General features: G+C 36.8%; 2 protein-coding genes across 5 annotated transcripts in view; both read left to right on the top strand.

Moving 5' to 3' along the window:
* LOC107590044 (rap1 GTPase-activating protein 2-like) overlaps window positions 1-11,221 on the top strand; it is a 62,582-nt gene extending 51,361 nt beyond the window's left edge. For 3 of the 4 annotated variants that reach the window (XM_016278648.1, XM_016278647.1, XM_016278650.1), the window contains 14 exons: window positions 1,926-2,009; window positions 2,282-2,382; window positions 4,233-4,362; window positions 4,446-4,601; window positions 4,710-4,781; window positions 4,995-5,081; window positions 5,941-6,081; window positions 6,175-6,321; window positions 6,508-6,623; window positions 7,778-7,882; window positions 7,971-8,088; window positions 8,167-8,257; window positions 8,349-8,620; window positions 10,201-11,221. In XM_016278648.1, the coding sequence (XP_016134134.1) occupies window positions 1,926-2,009; window positions 2,282-2,382; window positions 4,233-4,362; window positions 4,446-4,601; window positions 4,710-4,781; window positions 4,995-5,081; window positions 5,941-6,081; window positions 6,175-6,321; window positions 6,508-6,623; window positions 7,778-7,882; window positions 7,971-8,088; window positions 8,167-8,257; window positions 8,349-8,473 (1,473 nt within the window). In that variant the 3' untranslated portion in view covers window positions 8,474-8,620; window positions 10,201-11,221. The remainder of the gene's footprint in view (window positions 1-1,925; window positions 2,010-2,281; window positions 2,383-4,232; window positions 4,363-4,445; window positions 4,602-4,709; window positions 4,782-4,994; window positions 5,082-5,940; window positions 6,082-6,174; window positions 6,322-6,507; window positions 6,624-7,777; window positions 7,883-7,970; window positions 8,089-8,166; window positions 8,258-8,348; window positions 8,621-10,200) is intronic. The other variant, XM_016278649.1, reaches the window with a different exon arrangement.
* Window positions 11,222-12,101: 880 nt separating this feature from the next.
* The window catches only part of LOC107590045 (nuclear cap-binding protein subunit 3-like), a 14,357-nt gene continuing 9,794 nt past the window's right edge, over window positions 12,102-16,664 (top strand). The window contains exons 1-3 of the mRNA XM_016278651.1: window positions 12,102-12,390; window positions 14,755-14,820; window positions 14,900-15,005. Coding sequence (XP_016134137.1) covers window positions 12,208-12,390; window positions 14,755-14,820; window positions 14,900-15,005 — 355 coding nt within the window. The 5' untranslated portion in view covers window positions 12,102-12,207. The remainder of the gene's footprint in view (window positions 12,391-14,754; window positions 14,821-14,899; window positions 15,006-16,664) is intronic.

Raw genomic sequence — 16,664 nt, 5'->3', positions numbered from 1 at the left:
AGTTTAACCCAAATATCCAGATGTGTGCAGCACATTTTATGGAGGACTGTTTACTGATCCTGGGAGAGTAACGTTAGACTAAAATGCCGGCAGTTCTGACTCACAGTCTGTAAGTACGTTTTCATTTAAAGGATTTGCCACTAATGATTCAAATGCGAGTTTTGGGCAGGAGAGTAGCACTTGTTGTTTGTCATTTCTCTGATCACAAATGCAGACAGAGTTTTATGTTTACGCGGCGCGATGCAACGCAACGCGTAAAAAGACAGTATAAGTCATTATAATCAGTAATTATGTCCCCACTGGATGCAACAAATGCCTCGTTTGTAATGGGTTTTAATGTTTTTGTCTCGTCGCTCTGGCCGGGACACGGCATCAACAGTATGTGAGGGGCGTAACATTTCCGTCTCACGCTTGAGGTATTCGACCAATCACAACGCATTGGATAGCTGGCTAATCACAGCACACCTCGCTTTTTCAGACTAATGAGCTTTGTAAAAATCGATGCAAAAAGGCCGTAGCCCGGGGTCGTCACATGTGGTTGCCGCTCATTTGTCGGATCTGTCGGACCCCGCCGCCTCAGCTCATGCTAGCCCGGCCTCAGCTCACTCTAGCCCGGCCTCAGCGCACGCTAAGCCGGGGCTTTCCGTCACGCTAGGTTTGTTTGGTCTTCCAAAAGAGGACACGACTACAAATCAGTGGTTAAGTTGTATTTACAACACTGTTCCAGAATAGTTTAACCCAAATATCCAGATGTGTGCAGTACATTTTATGGAGGACTGTTTACTGATCCTGGGAGAGTAACGTTAGACTAAAATGCCGGCAGTTCTGACTCACAGTCTGTAAGTACGTTTTCATTTAAAGGATTTGCCACTAATGATTCAAATGCGAGTTTTGGGCAGGAGAGTAGCACTTGTTGTTTGTCATTTCTCTGATCACAAATGCAGACAGAGTTTTATGTTTACGCGGCGCGATGCAACGCAACGCGTAAAAAGACAGTATAAGTCATTATAATCAGTAATTATGTCCCCACTGGATGCAACAAATGCCTCGTTTGTAATGGGTTTTAATGTTTTTGTCTCGTCGCTCTGGCCGGGACACGGCATCAACAGTATGTGAGGGGCGTAACATTTCCGTCTCACGCTTGAGGTATTCGACCAATCACAACGCATTGGATAGCTGGCTAATCACAGCACACCTCGCTTTTTCAGACTAATGAGCTTTGTAAAAATCGATGCAAAAAGGCGGGGCATAGAGGAGAAACAATAATGTACAGTATTTGGAAATTAATGTGCTTTTTTAACTTTCAACTGCATAAACACATTTCATTAGTCCAAATACACAAAATAATGTTCTTTTTAGCAGCATCATATGACCCCTTTAAATATTTGAACAGTAGTTTATAAAAAAATATAGATTTATTTTTATTATTCCTTATCATTCCCACAACGCTTCTGCATTTTTTTTAACATATGAATTTTTTTATTAGCACAAAAAAATGTCATAAAAGTAACAACTTTTAAAATATAAAAAATAGATACACTGTTTAAAATTAAGACAAAATATTTTTGGGGCCACTATATGTTTCAAATTAAAGTGATTTTTTTTATTTATTATTATATGATGCTTATCCCTCAGATTAGTTTTTTATGAAGTTTGTGAGAGTATTGCATATTTCATTAATGCAATATTGCTTTTAGCTAAGATGATATTAATGTGTTAGATAAAAGCCCATTACAGATATAAATAATTACCAATATGTTTTACAATGCACAATAACTGTTTTGGCAGCTTGTTTATTAAAGAAAGTATTTTAGTCAGTAGCGAGATTGTTTAAGAGACAAAAACTGAAATCTTGAAACTAAGAAGAGCGTAATGATGAAGAGCATATTTTGATATTTGTCTTTGTTTATGTTTGTTTTTTGCAGGGCTCACAATTAATAGTGAATTATGATGAGCATGAGTTAAACAACACCTTCAAGTTTGGTGTCATCTACCAAAAGTTTGGGCAGGTGAGGAAATTATTGTTGAATGTGTGCAGTTCACTGGCCGTTATAAATATCAAAGACTGCCAGACTGAGGTTCTCAAGAACACTTTTACAGAAGCTTTCTTATCAAGCTGCTTCGATCTGAATCACCAAAGCAATAAATCAATAAGTTGTTACAGTATGTGAGTTTTTTATCTGTTTTTTCCTGTTATCTTTCCACATTTCCTTCCCTTCATGCTGTTTTCTTCAACGTTTGCCATTCACTAATGTCTTCTGATACTGTCTGATGCCCACAGACCTCAGAGGAGGAGTTGTTTGGGAACAATGAAGAAACTCCAGCGTTTACAGAGTTTCTCCGAATGTTGGGAGACTGTGTAGAGCTGCAGGACTTTAAAGGGTAAAAAAAAATGACAGAGAGAAATAAAAAAAGAAAGAATTAATGTGATTTGTTAGGATGTGTGAATATTCTGCTTTCCCACAACCAAAGTATTTAAGAATTAAAATCTTAGATGTTTACTACTTCTATTATCTATTGAAACCCACAATAATATTTAAAATAATAGTAAGCTTAATATATATATAAAATCATAATTTATTGGGTACTTTTAATTGGGAGGTGGCTGTCTTAAACCCTAACCCCTAAATTTCAATTTATGAAAATGATATTTACATTTTTTTTTTCATTGTTGTTTTTAAAAGTATCTTTTTGATTCTTTTAAAAAGTGAAGTTCAAAAAATATCTTTATTTTATATTTTCTTTGTAAATTATGAAACTTTATGTAAAAAATGTCCCGCATTTTCATGTCACTACCGAAACAGTGTATGTTTTAGTCCATTGGCTGAGACTGATTTTAACTACACCCCTACATTTATGATCAGGACATATTTATGTGTCACTTTCTCTCGTAGCTACATGTGAGTAGTAGATAGGTTCTATCATTTTGAGGCAAATATGTTAAAAATCTGAAAAATCTGTGTTTAACTTTAAGGAACGTCACTACCAAACACCTTATTTTGGCAATTAAGCACACTTTTTTTGGGAGTTATTCCATAACATTTTGCCACTGTTCAAAGCTGTGCTAGCTAACCATTTAGGTAGGTTCAAAAGTATCTAAAATTGTCACTACCGAAACAATGATGACATGTTTCGGTCGTGACAATTTTATGGGTTAACACCCCCAACAATGTCACTACCGAAACTCCACCAAATGTTTCGGTAGTGACATTGTTGGGGGTGTTAACCCATAAAATTGTCACGACCGAAACATGTCATCATTGTTTCGGTAGTGACAAAAGGGACACATAAGCCTCATATTTGGAGGAAGTAAACAAAAATTTTGTACAGTTATGCAAATTTTTTTGCATTTTAGTATGTTTTAGTAGTGTTTTAGTATGCAAGTTAAAATTCTGTAATGTGATGTGGTTGCTACCAAAGCATTACTGTCACTACCAAAAATGTCCAGTCACTACCGAAACATTTGGTGGAGTTTCGGTAGTGACAAAAGGGACACATAAGCCTCATATTTGGAGGAAGTAAACAAAAATTTTGTACAGTTATGCAAATTTTTTTGCATTTTAGTATGTTTTAGTAGTGTTTTAGTATGCAAGTTAAAATTCTGTAATGTGATGTGGTTGCTACCAAAGCATTACTGTCACTACCAAAAATGTCCAGTCACTACCGAAACATGGGATGTTTTGTCAAACATAAAGTAAGATTGTTTTTGGTTTTTGTTTCAGTGTATATTCAAACTAATGTATCCTTAACTTTGAAATCAGTATGATCAACTTTTTGCCTTTTACAAAGAAAAATTTGATTAAAAATACAACAAATCTCATGAATTACACTTGAAATATTGTTAAAAATGTAACTGTCATTGACTTACCTCTGCAAACAATTTTAATAGGTCAATATAACCCTTCAGATTTAATTATTATTACTGTGTTTCGGTAGTGACAAATTTGGGGAGAGGACACATATTCCAAAACTTTCTGAAAATACAGTATGAGAATTAACTGCACAATTACTAGAAATGTGTACCTTGGATATTATACACATTTTTTGGAAAAACATATTTTTTCAAGACGTTTCCAACTCTGACTTTGGAGCAATTCTGTAGAATGGCCCATATAAAAGGGCAGAATTTGACTTCTCCATGCACAATCCTTAAATTCAAGTCATGCTGTTTCATCAGCAAACACTTGTACTTTTAGTTAATTTTCAATTTTCACTTTGTGTCTTATATTCAGGTTTCGAGGTGGTTTGGATGTGTCTCACGGTCAGACAGGGTCTCAGTCGGTCTACACTGTGTTCAGAGGACAGGAACTCATGTTTCACATCTCCACCAAACTACCCTATACTGAGGGAGACGCGCAGCAGGTGCTCACTATGATCAAAATCTACACAATTCCAACATTGGGACAATTGGTATGCTGACAGTATTGGTATTTTCCTACAAATAGGTCCAAAGGAAGCGTCACATTGGGAATGACATTGTGGCTGCAGTTTTTCAAGAGGATCCCACACCTTTTGTGCCCGACATGATCGCTTCCAATTTCCTCCATGCCTTCATTCTAGTTCAAGTGGAAAACCCTGGAACAGATGACACCACATACAAGGTTTGTCATCATTTCTTTTGTAAAATGTTTGAGAAAAAAAATAATGTGATTACTGAAAGTGTTTGTGGTAATTCTAACTGTATGCTGAATTGTAATTATATGGTGCAGGTGTCTGTCACAGCCCGTGAAGATGTGCCACAGTTCGGCCCTCCTCTTCCCAGTCCACCCATCTTCAAAAAGGTAAATAAGTGCACCACAGCTTCAACACTGCATTATTTTATATTAGTATTTTTGTATTTTTATATTAGTATTGGGCAGCCAGTTTGCTGTCAGATTATTGTTTTTCTGAAGGTCACATTTGCTTGTTAAAGGCAAGATTTTGTCACGTCGTTGTCTTTTATGGCTGTTCTTGCATCTTTGTTATATTTGCCTTGTCATTGTATTCTCTCTTAGGGTCCAGAATTCAGAGAGTTTCTGCTGACCAAGCTGATCAATGCAGAGCTGGCATGCTACAGGTCAAGCCGATTTGCCAAGCTCGAGGTGAGGAAACAATAGAGCATCATTTATTACCGCAATAAAGTCCTGATGTACAATTGAACAGCTAAAGGCTGATAAGATTCTGCTTTGCTACAATCTCTTAATGGTTAATCCTTACGTTGTATTGGGGGTCTCAGAGACCCCAGGGCCATTTTAAAAATAGCTTCTTGGCTTTTCCTAAACATATGACATTAGATTATAAACCAAACATGATAACTCTTTTCAAACGTCCTTCATTAAAAGTGTAACGTTACTTATTTGGGGTCATAGCATGAATAAATACAGTGCATTTTCACATATTACAAGAATTAGAAGGGAAAATAAAGTGATTAATTTATTTACACTGTACAAAACCATTCAAAAATTTGGGGGACTGTAAGAATTTTTTTAAGTTTTTGAAGTCTCTTATGCTCACTAAGGCTGAATTTATTTGATCAATAATAAAGTAATATTGTAAAATGGTTTTCTATATATTTTAAAGTGTAATTTATTATTGTGATGGCAAAGCTGAGTTTTCAGCATCATTACTCCAGTCTTCAGTGTCACATGATCCTTCAGTAATTATTCAAAAATGCTGATTTGGTGCTCAAGTAACATTTATTATGATGTTAATATATTTGTGGTAAAACATTTTTCAGGATTATTTGAATAGAAATTTAAAAACTGCATTTTTTAAACATTTTAAATGTTTCAATTTCTGTCACATTTTATCTATTTAATGCATCCTTGCTGCATAAAAGTATTAATTTCATTTTTTTTTTTTTTTTAATGGTACTGTACATCATTTGGTCCTCTGGGACTCCAAATTTATGAACGGTAAGATCAGTTTCAACAGAACGTGTGATAATGTTTTGTGTTATAGGAGAGAACACGAACAGAACTGCTAGATAACCTTCATAATGAGTTACACAAGCGCACACAGGCAATCCTGGGTCATCCCCTCAGTGCAGATGAAGAGAGGATGGAGAACGGAGGACATGGAGGAATACTGGAGTCTATTAAGGTATAACATCCAAAAGATTAGCCGTCATATTCGCATGCAGCTTGTCAAAACTAAGGGTGAACTATCCTTTTAATGTCTTTTTGTCTCTGTCAGCGGGCGATGCGCGTGCGCAGTCACTCTATGGAGACGATGGTGAGCTCGCAGAAACACGGCCGCTGCTCTCCGGCGGGAGGAGGCGTACCCACCAGCCTGAGCGGGGTCGGTCTGACACACAGCAACACTGAGGCTGCCAAGAGCTCTGTGAGCATCTTATTATGTTCACAACACACACACACAAATAAACTGGATCTGAATGGCCAAGTTAGTGTGGTAACAGCCACTTTGTAACAGCTTTGTAGTTCACTTTAATTATTTGAATATAACTTGATTTGTATAATTAACCCTGCACATGACAACACATAACACAACCTTTTCATATATTTTTAGTCTCCAGTGACGTCGAGTGCCAAGTCTCCTCTGAAAAGCCCAGTGAAGAGACGCTCAGGTCTGTTCCCGCGGCTGCACACCAGTATGGACGGACAGCCAGAGCGCCACACACGCAGGTCTGACAAATACGCAAAAAATACACACTTACAGATCTGTAATCAGTATGTATATATATATATATATATATATACCATTTTGAAATATGATAGCTTTCAGAATTGCCTAGATCAGAATTTCTAGTCAATGTTATGTCCCAGCTAACAGGGAACGTTCTCAGAACTTTTACTAACCTTCTGGCAAAGTTATGAAATAACGTTCTTCCAGTGACTTTAATAGAAGTTCGTTCAGCGTAATCTTGTCTTTTAAAAATGTTCTCAAAAGGTTAACACAAATATTAACATTCATGGAATGTTTTGTTTCTGAAATGTTTTAGTTGGACATTCATCATTCATGTTTTTTAAATGTTACAAGTTGTTTTAGAACAGTCAGAAAACATTCAAAAATAATGTTCCTATAATGTTTGATTAAATTATACAATGGGATGTTCCCATAATGTTTGCATAATTAAAAAAAAAAAAAAGCTTTTTTAAAACTTTTAAAAATCTGGTTTTAAACGATCAGAGAACATTCAGAAATAATTTTTTGCGTAACTTAATGGGATGGGATTCCCATTAATGTAATGGGAATGTTAGCAAAACATTCTTAAAACATATATTTGATCAGCTGGGGTGCCACAGGGTTTTCAAATTTTATGAATATTTTCATATATACAAATTACATACTGAGTAATAAAAATAGTATGTTTTTACAAAGATGATATTATAAAAACAACCAAATTAAATTAAATAATTGTTTCAGAAATTGATTGATTGCAAAATATCTTTTACACTGTCATTATGCTAATAATAAATGATTAAAATATTAAATTATTAAGACATTAAAAATCTCACAAATATTGTAAATATAAATTAAGCGTGTATGTGTGTGTGTTTTATACTACATACATTATATATGAAAATATGTTATATACTGCATACATTATATATTAAAGTATATCATTTACTTTTTGTTGCGACAGCTTATGAAACAGTATATGTGGTTTTGATTAATTTTAATGTGAACAAAAATTCCATTAACACATTTTGTTAATATCATTAAAAAGTAATGTTAACTTTGACTTGGGAGTCTCTTAAGTTGACCCCCTTTTGAAAACCCCTGCTTTAAAAAGCTGTACAGATTGATTCAACTTTTTTTTTGTCTGTCATTTTAGTGTCCTAATTGATCAAAGAAGTCTAGACAGTGGTCATCTCTCACAGGAAGTGAGATCAGAGACGTCGTCCAATCCTAGCTCTCCAGAGATCTTAAGCAATGAGAGGTACATTTTTTGTTTCGCCACTGGAACTTAATAAATGTGTACTATCAAGAGCTAATAAGAGTTTCTTTTTCTCTCTCTGTTTTTACAGGCCATCTCTCAAGCTGAAGGAGGTCAGTGGAAGACCAGATATCTCTCGATCCTCCTCCAGCACCAGCAGCTTCAGCAGTGCTGCAGGAGACCCAGAGACTCTGGAGGAGAAAGAGCCTGTACGTAAAAGTGTCTTCATGTTCATTAATGTTGCTATAAGAAGTGTGCATGTTAAGTCTGTTCTCTCATGTCTTCAGATTTCTCCCAGTCTCTCGCCTGTCTTTGGCTCTCTGAGCACAGAGAGACAGGGCGCAGGAACGCCAGTGATTATGTGCCGCAGTCCGACAGGTATTTGAGACGCTTCCCTCACATTCAATATTTGAATTCAAAATGTACAGCTTAAGGAGTCACATGTTACTGAATATCTGTCTATTAAAAGATTTTAGGAATAAAACCTCACCCAGATCCAACCTGAAGTTCCGCTTTGACAGATTGAGCCAGTCTGCTGCTGTAAGACTTTGTCCTTTTATGACTTGCTCTTTCATTCTCTATCATTCTCTGTAGTGTTTCGTTTGTTGTTTAGTCATTTGTTTAAGTGTGTGTGTGTGTGTGTGTTTTAAGGTTGGTTAACCATTGAATGGTAACTTTAAACTCTCATTTCACAGGGACATTAGCATTAGCAAGGGAATGTCAAAGACGACCAGAACCATTGTAAGTTACTCATGAAAATCATAAATGTAGTCATAAATCACATAGTCTTGGGGGAGGAGTTAAACCAGATGCTGCATATACTGAAATAATTTTTTGATACCACATACCCCCACATTTGGTGATCCCCATTGTAAGGGACCTTCTTCCTAAATTATAAAGACAGCTTTTAATTTCACTTCTGAAGACATATTTATGAGTCATTATATAATTTTGGATACATTTAACAGCCATTGATGGTAATTATATTTTTTCTAACAATTTTCTTCAGATATACGTGACCCTGGACCACAAAACCAGTCTTAAGTCGCTGGGGTATATTTGTAGCAATAGCCAAAAATACATTGTATGGGTCAAAATTATTGATTTTTCTTTTATGCCAAAAATCATTAGGATATAAAGTAAAGATCATGTTCCATGAAGATATTTTGTAAATGTAATTTTTGATTAGTAATATGCATTGCTAAGAAAATCATTTGGACAACTTTAAAGGCAATTTTCTCAATATTTAGATTTTTTGCACCCCCAGATTCCAGATTTTCAAATAGTTGGATCTCGGCCAAATATGGTCCTATCCTAACAAACCATACATCAATGGAAAGCTTGTTTATTCAGCTTTCAGATGATGTATAAATCTCAATTTCGAAAAATTGACCCTTATGACTGGTTTTGAGAAGAGAAGGCTTAATATATTGAACAAATATTATGTACACCCTATGTTTCAGTTGTTTGTTTGAAATGGCCTTGATGTCTCTTAAATGACAGTTTTTGCAGTGTCTGGTTTTGAAGTGAGTGTGTCTTCAGTTCAAAATAACGGATATAAAAATGTACAAGTTAGCATTATCTATAAAATATTAAAGTTACTTCTAAAATCTAAAAACTTCAGAAAAATAACGTTTTTTAGATTTATTATATTTTATTTTATTTTTATTTTTCTCTTTTCGTGGACCTGAACTTTATAATTGACTCTCTAGAATATTTTGCAGCCCAGGACCCAGTTTAAAAACCTCTGATTTATAACATTTTAAAAACATTTACAAATAGTTTTGTCATTTTGACAGGAAAAAAGTATCTGGTTTAATGTGTTTTCCTGCTTTAAAAATATTTCCACAGTAAAGAATGCTGATTTTTAAACTCGAGGCATATGAGTTCAGATTTGAGGGGGGAAAATTCTATTGGATTCCAATGATATAATTCATAGGATACTATTAATTAAATCACATAACCATATAACAAGAACATAGTCTTTTTCACATTGCAAGAGCAAAATAAAAAGCCAAGAATCCACAACTCACAGCTCTTGCTAAGACTAAAAGAGCTGTTGCCACAGAAGGTCTTGTGATATAAAAGTCACAATATAAATGCCAAGCATTTCAATATTTTACTGATGGAATAAAATAGAGCGTGACGGAAATTTACAAGCGTCCATCACAGTGATGGATAATGATTATTTGTAGCACAATCTCTCAGTAACGGGCCATAAAAATCACTCATAATCGTAGATTCTTATTAAATTATGTTCTTGTCAAAAAGATTTGTCTTATTTGGTATTCACTAACACCCTGAACTCTCCATTTAATCAGAAAAGCAATGGATCAGCACTGAAAATCAAACAGTCGGGACGGAGGAGAGAAATTAAGAAAGGACCCATCACTCAAGCCTGTGCTCTCAATCTGAACATCACAGGAACAAGCACATACAGTTAGCATCTCCTCTAGTTCCTGCAGGTGGTCAACGGGTACTGACTTGGCACATTCATTGATTTTGCACATTTTGAAGTCTTTCACTGTAAAAATAAATATCTTGTGAGTTAATAAAATACAAACTTGGATTAGCTGGTCAATAATAGTAACTATCACACTTAATAGAGTGTGAAAACAACAGATTTTATTTTAATTAACAAAATTCCCAGCACCTGAAACATTCCACAGTATTTTGAGACTCTATTTTGAGACATAAATGAGTGGGACAAACTGTAAAAGCTTTCATGAAACTAGCCACAATAGATATCATTGCACAAATTAATTTCATAACAGATCTAAAATGCACTAGAGTGGTCAAACATAACAAAATAGTCTAGCACAACATTGCTTTCCTCTGTAACTCTCACACTTGTGCAATCCTTGAAAATCTGCCCTAAAATCAGGCATAGTTTGGAGATGGTTTCAGCCTCTACTGTGTTCCCTGAAGTGTTATTTATAATATATATTATTAGAATTAAAACTTGAAGTATTAAACTCTTTTTTTTTTAAATGGTTACTTCCATGACTGATGCCTAGTATATTAGAAAACCACCAATCACTCTTATGTGTATATATTTATTGTGTATATTTATGGATTGAAATGCAGAAGAATAAACCTTTATTGTCACAAACAGCTGAAATGTGTGAAAATGTGACACTTTTAGAGGGACTTCTCCATTCTGGTCTTTGGTCAAATTATAATTTTTTGTTTCCTTATAGTATAAATTGCTTAACAGAAAGAGCTGTGCTAATTTATTTCTCTATGATTGTACTGCTGTGTAAAGGTTTCTGTATGGCAATGTTGATTTTGTTAAATAAAATATTGTATTTTAAAGACTTTGTTCCATTTGTAAGCCAGGCCATAGCTACTAAAACCCTGACTATATAATTTACTGGGCCTTTTACCACTTTTGCAACAATATGTAAGGCGGGGCCTTACAATCTGATAAAAAAAATGTTGACAGTATGTACAGATATACAGTGGCCCCAAAAAATTGGATCTTAACTTTTATAAAGAATATCTCTTTGGATTTGAGACTTTAGTCTTTGCAACTTTACAGATCTTCTTTATGCACCAAGAGCTTGTAACACTCCAAAGAGAAAGTAAAACTTGAAATCGCATCATATGACCCCTTTAAACCACAGTTATATACATATTAATACTTTCTGCATGAATTTAATTAAGGTAAATAGGTAGTTGGGTAAATAAATAAATATACAATGCCATTCAAAAGTTTGGGATCAGTAAGATTTTTTATGTATTTTAAAGAAGTTTCTTATGCTCATCAAAGCTGTATATATTTGATCAAAAATACAGAAAAAACAATAATTTTGTGAAATATTATTGCAATTTAAAATAACAGTTTTCTATTTTAATATACTTTAAAATATAATTCTAAGCCATCCTAAAAATATATATTTTTATTTCTAAAAATATTTATTTTGATGTAAAATATATTTTCTGATTGTGCTTTTAATATAGAAGTAAGGCTACCAGTAAAATGTCTTGTAAACTTAATTTACACTAAATGTAGTTTGTAATTTAGTTTAGGTGATAGGCCTAAATGATTTTAATTAACATTTAAAGATAATTAATAATAGGATTCTTTCTCTGTGCATCACATATAAATGCATTACATCCTAAGTATGAACGTTAGTGAATGCATACTCTTCTTTAGTCAAAGAGGGCGGGTCACAATCTAGCAGTGACCGTCTCCTGGGCGGGGTGTGTGTGTCGCGAGGCTCGAGACGAGCAAGTAGGTATAAGTGTTAGCACAGCTAGCGCGAGGCTCCGTTCACTTCACTGAGAGTTAGCCGTTAGCCGCGAGCTCATTTTAGTGAGTGATCATGGCGGCGGTGCGCAGCCTGCAGGTGTCTGTGAAGTCCGAAAGCGCGTCTGATCGGTCAGAGTCAGACTCGGAATCAGACTCGGATCAAGATGCCCGGGAAGCGGAACCCATGGAGGTGGAGGAGGGAGAGCTGAAGCTGGAGTCCATCCCTGTTCGCCGAAGGTTAAAGGAGCTGTTGCCGGTGAGTTAGTCCGTAGGCCTCTTTCAAACCACGGCCTCGCGTAGTACAGTAAGCCGGTCGTTGGTGAAGCCGATGCGGTGCTGAGTTCAGAGCTAGGGTTCATCGCAGCACTATTCCTGCTTTTGAACAGGTTATGGTAATGGGTTCATGGTGGGTTAGAATACATTTGCATAATGTGTAGTGATGGTCTGTTGTTCGGAGGCTCTTGACAAAGTGATGTAAATTTCTGGCCCAGGTTTCCAGATACTGACAGACTTTTCATTTGGCGCAGTTATTCCTATACTAATTGGTTAAAGGGGTCATATGATGCTATTTTAAAGATCATTATTTGGTGTAACAGAATATGTTGACATGCTTTAATGTTCAAAAAACACATGATTTTTCAAATACTGTACATTGTTGTAGGTCCTCTATGCCCCGCCTCTCTCAAACGCTTCGTTTTCTACAAAGCTCCTCCTTCCGACAAGCGCAGTCTGCTCTGATTGGCCAGCTGACCCAGTGCATTGTGATTGGCCGAACACCACAAGCACGTGTCGGAAATGTAACGCCCCTTACCATAATCGCCAGCTTCAGCTTTCAAAGTAAATATCAAGACCGTTAATAATGTCGTTAGTTTTACCATCAGTTCAAGCCCGAAAGGGCAACAGAGTCGCGTGACAGACACAGTGATGATGCAGTACACAAGCTGCGGTTAAAGGGTTAGTTCACCCACAAATTAAAATTAGGCTGCGTTTTACTGACCCCCGAGGAATCCTAGGTGTATATGACTTTCTTCTTTCAGACGAATCCAGTTGGAGTTATTGATCTTTCAAGCTGTTTAATGCCACTCAGCGAGTGTTGCATTGCTTCAGTCCAACAGAACTTAAATAAAAATCGCCCATCCATAAAAAGTGTCTCACACGGCTCCGGGGGGTGAACAAAGGCCTCCTGTAGCGAATCGATGTGTTTTTGTAAGAAAAATATCCATATTCAAAATGTAATAATCACTTTAATGTAGCTTGCGCCAACAGTTGTACACAGAAACAGTTCCGGGAGCATGACGTATGAGGTCAGCGTTGCACATGCGCCGGTGGGTCTCGTGAAAACCAACGTTTGTTTACAGGATCAAAGGAAGCAAAGTTTCCTTACTTTAGCAAAGGAAAACCAGTCTCCTCTTGGCTTATATGGAAATCCTCTGACATTCTCTTTACAAATCCTCGTTTTGTACTTCTAATTCTTGACCATTGTTTTGTTTTGATCTCACCCCTGCGTTTCCACGTGCGTCACTTCTGAGCGGCGCAAAGCCGACCTCATACGTCATTCCCCCGGAACTGCTTCTGTTTACAACAGTGAGCGCAAGCTAGATTCAAGTGATTATTACTTTTTGAATATGGATGTTTTTCTTACAAAAACGCATCGATTCGCTACAGAAGGCCTTTGTTCACCCCCCGGAGCCGTGTGAGACACTTTTTTTTATGGATGGGCGATTTTTATTTAACTTCTTTTGGACTGAAGCAATGCAACACCCGCTGAGTGGCATTAAACGGCTTGAAAGATCAAAGACAATTTTTTTTTTATATAACTACGACTGGATTCGCCTGAAAGAAGAAAGTCATATACACCTAGGATGCCTCAGGGGTGAGTAAAACGCAGCCTAATTTTCATTTTTGGGTGAACTAACCCAAACGTGCTATGATTTCTGACAGGCTGTTCACTCTGCTATAATGTGACAATGTTGCTTCTGCGAGGCGTATTTGGTGTTTCAGCACAAGAGCGCCCTCTGGCCTTTGGATGGAGATTTACTGCTGATCACAGAACCGTGCTTCACTGAAAGATATGCATGACAATCGCAGCTTCTGTCGAATTGCGATCTCGATTCCATTTCGATTTATCGTGCAGCCCTAATTCCTCATTGCATCTACTTTCAGAAGGCCAAATAAAGACAGCGTCTCCCTGACATGGCTTCATCAACACTACTGCGGTTCCTGAAACCACGCCGCCTTTCTTTGCATGAACATTTGGGCGGCATTACGCATATATTTCCACATTGTGACGTAGACATGAGGGGACGTGTTAGAACGAGGCGTTTTAGCCCGATCTGGATCAGCCTTGTCTTTTAGATAGAATAAATCCTTTTGTGGGAGGCTTTGTAACTCTGCAGATCGTATACATGCACAAACAGCTACACACATTAAAGAAAAGGAAAAATAGAAATCGCATCATATGACCCCCTTAATAACTGAAATTATTCTGGTCTAGTATGACAGTATAAAGCTGTATTGTGGAGAAAAGGAGATCCCCTTGAATTTCAGACTAACTAGTGAAAAGCCTCTGTTGTATTTGCTACTCACATGGATATCTGTATGCTTAAAACGGTTTCCACAGGACACCAGCAGACGTTATGAAAATAAGGCTGGTACCTTTATCACTGGAATCGATGTCACGTCTAAGGTAAGTGTCAGCTGGTTGTGTGAATATATCAGTCTGTCTACTAATGTACTTGTTGTTCACAACATTTGTACGTGTTCAGGAGGCCATTGAGAAAAAGGAGAAGCGAGCAAGAAGATTTCATTTTCATGCAGAAGAAAATCTGGCTCCGAGAAATGTTGTTCTAGACCGGGATATGTTGAAGAAAGGTAAGAATTCTTACACGGCTATAGCTCAAAATTTGATTTCAAGTCAGCATGAAATTAAAATTCACCTGTCTGTTTTCTAAATGCATATTATAGATCATATTGTGAACAATTCATCCATGTTTTCATTTATAAAAAAGTGCTTTGACCTTGTAATGTTTAATCAAAATGCATTGACTGGGCTTTTCCAGTGAATATATTAGACTTGTCTTTGGTGACATTTGCAGGACTTCTCCAATCATTTAGTCCCCTTAAACCTGTACTTGCAATCTCACGTTCATCTGCCTGCACTTTTGAGGAAACCCTTACATCTTAAAGAGGTCATATGATGTTGCTAAAAAGAACATTATTTTGTGTATTTGGTGTAATGAAATGTTTATGCGGTTTAAGGTTAAAAAAAAACACATTATTTTCCACATACTGTACATTATTGTTTCTCCTCTATGCCTCGCCTTTCTGAAACGCGTCGATTTTTACAAAGCTCATTGGTCTAAAAAGCAAGGTGTGCTGTGATTGGCCAGCTATCCAGTGCGTTATGATTGGCCGAATACCTCAAGTGTGTGACGGAAATGTTACGCCCCTTCCATACTGTGGTGATACCCTGTCAGTCCGGAGCTATGATTAAAAAACATGAAAACCCATTATAAACGAGGCAATTGTTGCATCCAGTGGGGACATAATTATGGATTATAATGACTTATACTGTCTTTTTACGAGTTGCGTTGCATCGCACTGCGTAAACATAAAACCATGTCTGCATTTGTGATCGGAGAAATGACAAACAACAAGCCCTACTCTACACTGCCCAAAAAACTCGCTTTAAATATAAAAAGTGATCATGGCGGCGGTCCGCAGCCTCCAGGGCATCCAAGATGTAGGTGACTTTGTTTCTTCAGTAGAACACATATGATGATTTTTAACACAAGCAGTTGCAGTCTATCAGTCGTATAATGCATGGCAATGGTAACAAAATCTATGAGAGTAAAAAAAACATGCACAGACAAATCCAAATTAAACCCTGCGGCTCGTGATGACACATTGATGTCCTAAGACACGAAACGATCGGTTTGTGCCAGAAACCGAACAGTATTTATATAATTGTTTACCTCTAATACACCACTATGTCCAACTGTCTTTGGGCGCGCACATGGCATCCGGTGCGTGAGGTGTGTACGCGCTCTGGCGTAGTTTACGTTAATGGGTGTTAATGGGCGAAGAGCAATCAACCATAACTTCAGGCATGCAGGCTCAGAAGTTGGGAATACGTGGAAAGACACTACTCCCAAATGAGTTCGCGCTAGAGAACGTAATCTTTTAGTTTTAAGTCGGTTTGAACAATCCGGATAAGCACAAGTAAGTACCATTTTGATTAGCTGTCGTACCTACAATGACTGTGCACTGTGTAAACAATAAGTGACGTATATGCGTGAGAGATCACTTCCGGCGCTTGCGTAAACTACGCCAGAGCGCGTACACACCTCACGCACCGGATGCCGTGCGTGCGCTCAAAGACAGTTGGACATAGTGGTGTATTAGAGGTAAAAAAATTATATAAATACGGTTCGGTTTCTGGCACAAACCGATCGTTTTATGTCTTATGACATCAATGTGTCGTCACGAGCCGCAGGGTTTAATTTGGATTTGTCTGTGCATGTTTTTTTT

This window comes from Sinocyclocheilus grahami, unplaced genomic scaffold (assembly GCF_001515645.1).
Source record: "Sinocyclocheilus grahami isolate Dianchi unplaced genomic scaffold, SAMN03320097.WGS_v1.1 scaffold124.1, whole genome shotgun sequence".
NCBI classification, from domain to species: Eukaryota; Metazoa; Chordata; class Actinopteri; order Cypriniformes; family Cyprinidae; genus Sinocyclocheilus; species Sinocyclocheilus grahami.
This window is presented reverse-complemented; position numbering and strand designations above follow the sequence as displayed.